Source organism: Salvelinus fontinalis, chromosome 36 (genome assembly GCF_029448725.1).
Source record: "Salvelinus fontinalis isolate EN_2023a chromosome 36, ASM2944872v1, whole genome shotgun sequence".
Lineage (NCBI taxonomy): Eukaryota > Metazoa > Chordata > Actinopteri > Salmoniformes > Salmonidae > Salvelinus > Salvelinus fontinalis.
The window spans coordinates 31,382,904-31,392,841 of NC_074700.1; the positions used below are offsets into that span (position 1 = coordinate 31,382,904).

General features: G+C 46.0%; 1 protein-coding gene and 1 long non-coding RNA gene across 2 annotated transcripts in view; one reads left to right on the forward strand and one right to left on the reverse strand.

Moving 5' to 3' along the window:
• Positions 1 to 6,339: 6,339 nt before the first annotated feature.
• Positions 6,340 to 8,365, reverse strand: LOC129835596 (uncharacterized). The gene is made up of 2 exons (XR_008756473.1): positions 8,026 to 8,365; positions 6,340 to 7,115 (listed from the first exon to the last, which is right to left on the reverse strand). It is a non-coding gene; the product is annotated as an uncharacterized LOC129835596 (long non-coding RNA).
• Positions 8,366 to 9,745: 1,380 nt separating this feature from the next.
• The window catches only part of LOC129835663 (zinc finger protein 638-like), a 31,790-nt gene continuing 31,597 nt past the window's right edge, over positions 9,746 to 9,938 (forward strand). The window contains exon 1 of the mRNA XM_055901383.1: positions 9,746 to 9,778. Within this exon, the coding sequence (XP_055757358.1) occupies positions 9,746 to 9,778 (33 nt within the window). The remainder of the gene's footprint in view (positions 9,779 to 9,938) is intronic.

Genomic DNA, 9,938 nt, shown 5'->3' on the forward strand with positions numbered 1-9,938 from the left:
GACACACAAAGACAGAGGCTGATTAGAGGGATGAGAGGGAGACAGGGACACACAAAGACAGAGGCTGATTAGAGGGATGAGAGGGAGACAGGGACACACAAAGACAGAGGCTGATTGGGGGATGAGAGGGAGACAGGGACACACAAAGACAGAGGCTGATTAGGGGGATGAGAGGGAGACAGGGACACACAAAGACAGAGGCTGATTAGGGGGATGAGAGGGAGACAGGGACACACAAAGACAGAGGCTGATTAGGGGGATGAGAGGGAGACAGGGACACACAAAGACAGAGGCTGATTAGGGGGATGAGAGGGAGACAGGGACACACAAAGACAGAGGCTGATTAGGGGGATGAGAGGAAGACAGGGACACACAAAGACAGAGGCTGATTAGAGGGATGAGAGGGAGACAGGGACACACAAAGACAGAGGCTGATTAGGGGGATGAGAGGGAGACAGGGACACACAAAGACAGAGGCTGATTAGAGGGATGAGAGGGAGACAGGGACACACAAAGACAGAGGCTGATTAGAGGGATGAGAGGGAGACAGGGACACACAAAGACAGAGGCTGATTAGGGGGATGAGAGGGAGACAGGGACACACAAAGACAGAGGCTGATTAGAGGGATGAGAGGGAGACAGGGACACACAAAGACAGAGGCTGATTAGGGGGATGAGAGGGAGACAGGGACACACAAAGACAGAGGCTGATTAGGGGGATGAGAGGGAGACAGTTTCCTAAAAAGAAAAGTCAGTCGGTGAGCCAATGACAACGTTTAGTGATGTCACATGATTCTGTAGTCACGGTTGGTTATGGATGGTTGGTTATCTGAGCTGACTCTGTAGTGATGGTTGGTTAACTGAACTGACTCTGTAGTGATGGTTGGCTATCTGAGCTGACTGTAGTGACGGTTGGTTATCTGAGCTGACTCTGTAGTGATGGTTGGTTAACTGAACTGACTGTAGTGATGGTTGGTTAACTGAACTGACTCTCTAGTGATGGTTGGTTAACTGAACTGACTCTCTAGTGATGGTTGGTTAACTGAACTGACTCTGTAGTGATGGTTGGTTATCTGAGCTGACTCTGTAGTGATGGTTGGTTATTTGAGTTGACTGTGTAGTGATGGTTGGTTATCTGAGCTGACTGTAGTAACGGTTGGTTATCTGAGCTGACTGTAGTGACGGTTGGTTATGGATGGTTGGTTATCTGAGCTGACTGTAGTAACGGTTGGTTATCTGAGCTGACTGTAGTAACGGTTGGTTATGGATGGTTGGTTAACTGAACTGACTGTAGTGATGGTTGGTTAACTGAACTGACTCTGTAGTGATGGTTGGTTATCTGAGCTGACTGTAGTGACGGTTGGTTATGGATGGTTGGTTATCTGAGCTGACTCTGTAGTGATGGTTGGTTATCTAAGCTGACTCTGTAGTGATGGTTGGTTATGGATGGTTGGTTATCTAAGCTGACTCTGTAGTGATGGTTGGTTAACTGAACTGACTCTTTAGTGATGGTTAGTTATCTGAGCTGACTGTAGTGATGGTTGGTTAACTGAACTGACTCTGTAGTGATGGTTGGTTATGGATGGTTGGTTATCTGAGCTGACTCTGTAGTGATGGTTGGTTATCTGAACTGACTCTGTAGTGATGGTTGGTTAACTGAACTGACTGTAGTGATGGTTGGTTAACTGAACTGACTCTCTAGTGATGGTTGGTTAACTGAACTGACTGTAGTGACGGTTGGTTATGGATGGTTGGTTATCTGAGCTGACTGTAGTGATGGTTGGTTATCTGAGCTGACTGTAGTGATGGTTGGTTATCTGAGCTGACTCTGTAGTGATGGTTGGTTATGGATGGTTGGTTATCTGAGCTGACTCTGTAGTGATGGTTGGTTATCTGAACTGACTCTGTAGTGATGGTTGGTTAACTGAACTGACTGTAGTGATGGTTGGTTAACTGAACTGACTCTCTAGTGATGGTTGGTTAACTGAACTGACTGTAGTGACGGTTGGTTATGGATGGTTGGTTATCTGAGCTGACTGTAGTGACGGTTGGTTATGGATGGTTGGTTATCTGAGCTGACTCTGTAGTGATGGTTGGTTAACTGAACTGACTCTTTAGTGATGGATAGTTATCTGAGCTGACTGTAGTGATGGTTGGTTAACTGAACTGACTCTGTAGTGATGGTTGGCTATCTGAGCTGACTGTAGTGATGGTTGGTTAACTGAACTGACTCTGTAGTGATGGTTGGTTATCTGAGCTGACTGTAGTGATGGTTGGTTAACTGAACTGACTGTAGTGATGGTTGGTTAACTGAACTGACTCTGTAGTGATGGTTGGTTATCTGAGCTGACTGTAGTGATGGTTGGTTATGGATGGTTGGTTATCTGAGCTGAATCCAACTTCCAGCGATGCATGAGAGTTAGCCAAGCTAGTTCCTAGTCCCCCTGTGACACACCGTGTGATCCGGCTTAATGGGACTTCCATAGAACTCTCACAAAGTTCCATCATTCTTAGAATGGAATCTGGAACACACAATATAGCAGGAATCCAGAAACATCCGGGGAACTTGTGTTGAGGTTTTACAAGCTGTGTCTCCCAGAAAACAGTTTATTATGGTACGATACCACTAATTAAACAGCTATGGGAAATATCATATGCAAGGTGCACAGCACCACAGGTGGGTGCATGTGTGTGTGTATATATATATATATATATATATATATATATATATATATATATATATATATATATATATATATATATATACATACAGTGATCCCTCGCCACTTCGCGGTTCACTTATCGCGGATTCGCTATTTCGCGGATTTTCATAATGCATTTTTTTTTGTTTTTTGGTGCATTGTGCTCTGCATTCTGATTCGCTAAAAAGCTGAGGAATGGGACCCTTTGATGAGCCGTTCATTACAGTTCTCCAACGTAATCGATGGTGGCATGTCGGTGTACAAGGATCTTTTTGCAAAGAAGAAAAAAGAGCGACAACAGCTGCCTATCACTATGTTCTTCTCCCGAACAAACACACCTGCACCGCGGGCTTCAGAAGAAGAGAACACTGCAGAGCGCAGTCAGGATGCAGCGGCCCAGTCTGAAGAGCAGTGAAACGGCCTACACGTGAGTCACTGTATTTGTATACATGTAATAGTTGCTAATTGTAAGAAAAAAAAAAGTTTTCTATTTCGCGGATTTCACTTATCGCGGGTCATTTTCGGAACGTAACCCCCGCGATAAACGAGGGATTACTGTAGTCTTGTCTTTGGCTATGCCGGATTAAGTGAGATGACATGCTATTCTATAAAATCCTTTCTCTGTAATTAATATTACCTGATTGAGCTAATCATATAAATGTAATTAACTAGAAAGTCGGGGCACCACGAAAGAGTGTTTATAGAGCCGTTATCTTCCAAATAAACTCTTAAAGACCTAGTCATATTTTACATCAATAGCAGTCAATATTAATCGTCACCTTATTTCAGTCTAATCTGAAAGTTGTAAGTTCTTGGTTATCTTCACGAACCCTGGCTAACAAGTTGAATCAGCAATACAAATTTGGGTTTAATAATTTTTTTTACTAAATACCTAACCAATCACACAGAATTACATATACACAGAGTGCAAATGATGTCATACAGAAAACGTCCCTGGTGGACGGAGCCGACATGACGGCTGGTTGCACACCTCTGCTGGAGGTCATTTAGTCTGTTTCTGACCGTTTGAGCAGACACATGCACATTTGTGGCCTGCTGGAGGTCATTTTGCAGGGCTCTGGCAGTGCTCCTCCTTGCACAAAGGCGGAGGTAGCGGTCCTGCTGCTGGGTTGTTGCCCTCCTACGGCCTCCTCCACGTCTCCTGATGTACTGGCCTGTCTCCTGGTAGCGCCTCCATGCTCTGGACACTACGCTGACAGACACAGCAAACCTTTTTGCCACAGTTCGCATTGATGTGCCATCCTGGATGAACTGCACTACCTGAGCCACTTGTGTGGGTTGTAGACTCCGTCTCATGCTACCACTAGAGTGAAAGCCACCGCCAGCATTCGAAAGTGACCAAAACATCAGCCAGGAAGCATAGGAACTGAGAAGTGGTCTGTGGTCACCACCTGCAGAACCACTCCTTTATTGGGGGTGTCTTGCTAATTGCCTATAATTTCCACCTTTTGTCTATTCCATTTGCACAACAGCATGTGAAATGTATTGTCAATCAGTGTTGCTTCCTAAGTGGACAGTTTGATTTCACAGAAGTGTGATTGACTTGGAGTTACATTGTGTTGTTTAAGTGTTCCCTTTATTTTTTTGAGCAGTGTATATACACATATATACAGTTCAAGTCGGAAGTTTATATACACTTAGGTTGGAGTCAGTAAAACTAATTTTTCAACCTCATTTTTTTGGCAAGTCGGTTAGGACATCTACTTTGTGCATGACACAAGTAATTTTTCCAACAATTGTTTAGACAGATTATTTCTCTTAGAATTCACTGTATCACAATTCCAGTGGGTGAGAAGTTTACATACACTAAGTTGACTGTTTCTTTAAACAGCTTGGAAAATCCCAGAAAATTATGTCATGGCTTTAGAAGCTTCTGATAGGCTAATTGACATCATCTGAGTCAATTGGAGGTGTACCTGTGGATGTATTTCAAGGCCTACCTTCAAACTCAGTGCCTCGTTGTTTGACATCATGGGAAAAATCAAAATAAATCAGCCTAGACCAAGTCTGGTTCATCCTTGGGAGCCATTTCCAAACGCCTGAAGGGACCACGTTCATCTGCACAAACAATAGTACGCAAGTATAAACACCATGGGAGATGCGTCCTGTCTCCTAGAGATTAACGTACTTTGGTGCGAAAAGTGCAAATCAATCCCAGAACAACAGCAAAGGACCTTGTGAAGATGCTGGAGGAAACAGGTACAAAGTATCTATATCCACAGTAAAACGAGTCCTATATCGATATAACATGAAAGGCCGCTCAGCAAGGAAGAAGCCAATGCTCCAAAACCGCCCTAAAAAAGCCAGACTACGGTTTGCAACTGCACATGGGGACAAAGATTGTACTTTTTGGAGAAATGTCCTCTGGTCTGATGAAACAAAAATAGAACTGTTTGGCCATAATGACCATCGTTATGTTTGGAGGAAAATGGGGGAGGCTTGCAAGCCGAAGAACACCATCCCAACCGTGAAGCACGGGGGTGGCAGCATCATGTTGTGGGGGATGGTTATCCTTCTGGAAAGTTCTCCCACCTTGACAGAAGAACTCTGGAGCTCTGTCAAAGGGACCATCAGGTTCTGGGTCACTTCCCTGACCAAAGCCCTTCTCCCGATTGCTCAGTTTGGCCGGGCGGCCAGCTTCAATGCTGCAGAAATGTTTTGGTACCCTTCCCCAGATCTGTGCCTCGACACAATCGTGTCTCAGATCTTTACAGAAAAATTCCTACAGCGATACGCCATCCCATCTGGTTTGCGCTTAGTGGGACAATCATTTGTTTTTCAACAGGACAATGACCCAGCACACCTCCAGGCTGTGTATGGGCTGTTTGACCAAGGAAAGTGATGGAGTGCTGCATCAGATGACCTGGCCTCCACAATCACCTGAGCCCAACCCAATTGAGATGGTTTGGGATGAGTCGGACCACAGAGTGAAGGAAAAGCAGCCAACAAGTGCTCAGCATATGTGGGAACTCCTTCAAGACTGTTGGAAAAGCATTCCAGGTGAAGCTGGTTGAGAGAATGCCAAGAGTGTGCAAAGCTGTCAAGGCAAAAGGTGACTACTTTGAAGAATCTCAAATATTTGGACTTGTTTTGGTTACTACATGATTCCATGTGTGTTATTTCATAGTTTTGATGTCTTCACTATTATTCTACAATGTAGAAAATAGTACAAATAAAGAAAAACCCTTGAATGAGTAGGTGTTCTAAAACTTTAGACTGGTATTGTGTGCACTAATGAATGGTGTTGTTCTGCTGCCCTTGTGACACCAATGTATTGTCCTGTGCCGTGTGTGTGTGTTTCTGTATGTGTGTGTGTGTGTGTGTGTGTATGTGTGTGTGCGTTAATGCTTGACCATCCACTCCCAAATCACAACAGACACCACATTTTTTAAAAACTTTTAATAAAACTCAAATGTATTATTTTCTCCTTGTAAATTGATAGCGTCTCTGCTGAATTAAGTTTCTCTTCTCTAGTTAAAATAAAACACAGACATCCAAATCCCACCAAAAAACAAAAACAAACTATGAAACTGTTTGATACACATTGGACCCCATATTCACAAAGTCTTTCAGAGGAGGAGTTCTGATCCTGGATCAGTCTAGTCTATATGGACTGGGGGGGGGGGGGGGGGGGGGACTGATCCTGGATCAGCACTCCTCTACTCAGATCCTCTGTTAGGCAAAAGGTGACTATTTTGAAGAATCTCAAATATTTGGACTTGTTTTGGTTACTACATGATTCCATGTGTGTTATTTCATAGTTTTGATGTCTTCACTATTATTCTACAATGTAGAAAATAGTACAAATAAAGAAAAACCCTTGAATGAGTAGGTGTTCTAAAACTTTAGACTGGTATTGTGTGCACTAATGAATGGTGTTGTTCTGCTGCCCTTGTGACACCAATGTATTGTCCTGTGCCGTGTGTGTGTGTTTCTGTATGTGTGTCAAACTATGAAACTGTTTGATACACATTGGACCCCATATTCACAAAGTCTTTCCTAGTCTATATGGACTGGGGGGGGGGGGGGGACTGATCCTGGATCAGCACTCCTCTACTCAGATCCTCTGTTAGCCAATATAGTGTAGTATTATGACCAGACTTACAGTTGTTTCAAACAGACAAATGAGAAAATAAAGATTGATTGAGTTGGGAGTCAAATGGCACCCTGCCACCAGAGCACTATGGGGCTCTGGTCTAAAGTAGTGCACTATGTAGGGAATAGGGCTCTGGTCTAAAGTAGTGCACTATATAGGGAATAGGGCTCTGGTCTAAAGTAGTGCACTATATAGGGAATAGGGTGCCAATTGGAAAACATGCAGGGTCAAGGGGGTCATTCGGAGCCGTGGCTAGAACTTCCTGCTTGTTGCTTCTGACGCTTCAGGTAATATTTCTGGAGAGAGAGAGAGAGAGAGAGAGAGAGAGAGAGAGAGAGAGAGAAAGAGAGAGAGAAAGAGAGAGAGAGAGAGAGAAAGAGAGAGAGAAAGAGAGAAAGAGAGAGAGAGAGAGGGCTAGGGGAAGAGAGAGAGCTAGGGGAAGAGAGAGAGAGAGGGATAGGGGAAGAGAGAGAGAGGGAGAGAGGGAAGAGAGAGAGAGGGAAAGAGAGAGAGAGGAGAGAGAGGGAAAGGGGGAGAGAGAGAGAGGGAAAGAGGGAGAGAGAAAGAGAGAGGGAAAGGGGGAGAGAGAGAGAGAGAGGGAAAGGGGAAGAGAGAGAGAGGGAAAGGGGGAGAAGAGAGAGAGGGAGAGGGGGAGAGAGAGAGAGAGAGGGAGAGGGGGAGAGAGAGAGAGAGAGGGAAAGGGGGAGAGAGAGAGGGAAAGGGGAAGAGAGAGAGAGAGAGAGGGAGAGAGAGGGAGAGGGGGAGAGAGAGAGAGAGAAAGAGAAAGAGAGAGAGAGAGAGAGAGAGAGAGGGAAAGGGGAAGAGAGAGAGAGAGAGGGAAAGAGGGAAGAGAGAGAGAGAGGGATAGGGGGAGAGAGAGAGAGAGGGACAGGGGGAGAGAGAGAGAGAGAGGGATAGGGGGAGAGAGAGAGAGAGGGGGATGGAGGTGAAAGGTAGAGTGTATTAGCCACATAGTTGTCCTATAGGACTGGTTATTTACAGGCCTAATAATAAAAATAAATAACTATCCCCGTATCAAACTAACAGGTCTAAAAATATACCTTCTAATATAGATTATTCTTCTTGGCTGCGTCGTCCTTCCCTCCCCCCCGCCCCTCCCTCCGTCGCCCCCCCTTCGTCCCTCCCTCCGTCGGTCCCCAACCCCACCCGGCCGTCCCTAACTAACTGGTATAGTGATGTTTATACCTGCATGTTCTGATAGTGTTGCAGAGTGCTGCAGTGGGTCTTCTTGGCTCTGTCTTCACTCCCGTAGAACAGAGAACACAACTTACAGAAGAACCCTGTCTTAGGAACCACAAAGTCCTGGCCTGGAGAGGGGAGAGAGAGAGATGAGAGAGGGGAAAGAGAGAGAGGGAGAGAGAAAGGCGAGAGAGAGGCAAGAGAGAGAGGGAGAGGGAGAGGAGAAAGAGAGAGAGAGAGGAGAGATGGGAAAGAGGGAGAGAGAGAGAGAGAGAGATGAAAGATGAGAGAGGGGAAAGAGGAGAGAGAGAGGAGAGAGAGAGAGGAGAGAGAGGTAAAGAGGGAGAGAGAGAGAGAGAGAGGGATAGGGGGAGAGAGAGGAGAGAGAGGTAAAGAGGGAGAGAGAGGAGAGGTAGAGAGAGAGGAGAGAGAGGTAAAGAGGGAGAGAGAGGAGAGAGAGGGATAGGGGGAGAGGGAGAGAGAGGGATGGGGGTTGGAGAGAGAGAGAGAGAGAGGGATGGGGGATGGAGAGAGAGGAGAGAGAGAGGAAAGAGGGAGAGGGGAAAGTGGGAGGGGAAAGAGGGAGAGAGATGAGAGAGGGGAGAGAGGGAGAGAGAGAGGAGAGAGATGGGAAAGAGGGAGAGAGATGAGAGAGGGGAGAGAGGGAGAGAGAGAGGAGAGAGATGGGAAAGAGGGAGAGAGATGAGAGAGGGGAGAGAGGGGAAAGAGGGAGAGAGGAGAGGTAGAGAGAGCGAGGGAGAGAGAGAGAGAGGGATAGGGGCAGGGAGAGACGTAACGAGAGATGAAGAGAGAGCGTCAGTAGAGAGAGCGAGAGGCTGTCAGTATCACCTATAGGGGAGAGAGAGACTGAAGGGAGGCAGTTTGAAGTCTGTGATCAGAGGAGACTCAGAACGACAACGCTTTAAGTCAGGCTCCTCTTCCTCCTCTCTTCTCTGTTTACTGTCTTCTAGAGAGATGGAGAGAGATGTGGAGAGAGAGAGATGTGGAGAGAGAGAGATGTGGAGAGAGAGAGATGTGGAGAGAGAGAGATGTGGAGAGAGAGAGATGTGGAGAGAGAGAGATGTGGAGAGAGAGATGTGGAGAGAGAGAGATGTGGAGAGAGAGAGATGTGGAGAGAGAGAGATGTGGAGAGAGATGTGGAGAGAGAGAGATGTAGAGAGAGAGAGATGTGGAGAGAGAGAGATGTGGAGAGAGAGAGATGTGGAGAGAGAGAGATGTGGAGAGAGAGAGATGTGGAGAGAGAGAGATGTGGAGAGAGAGAGATGTGGAGAGAGAGAGATGTGGAGAGAGAGAGATGTGGAGAGAGAGAGATGTAGAGAGAGAGAGATGTGGAGAGAGAGAGATGTGGAGAGAGATGTGGAGAGAGAGAGATGTAGAGAGAGAGAGATGTGGAGAGAGAGAGATGTGGAGAGAGAGAGATGTGGAGAGAGAGAGAGATGTGGAGAGAGAGAGATGTGGAGAGAGAGAGATGTGGAGAGAGAGAGATGTGGAGAGAGATGATGTGAGATGTGGAGAGAGATGTGGATAGAGATGTGGAGAGAGATGTGGAGAGAGAGATGTGGAGAGAGAGATGTGGAGAGAGAGAGATGTGGAGAGAGAGAGATGTGAGATGTGGAGAGAGATGTGGAGAGAGATGTGGAGAGAGAGATGTGGAGAGAGAGATGTGGAGAGAGAGATGTGGAGAGAGAGAGATGTGGAGAGAGAGATGTGGAGAGAGAGATGTGGGGAGAGTCAGGAAGTAACAAGGGATTGGGAGGATAAACAGATTAATTTGGAGCAAGAAAACAGAGGTACAGATATTAGAACCAGAGTCATTATGTTTCCTATCCACCTATCTATTCCTGTCCAGAGAGGACATTATGTTCCTATACCACCTATCTATTCCTGTCCAGAGAGGT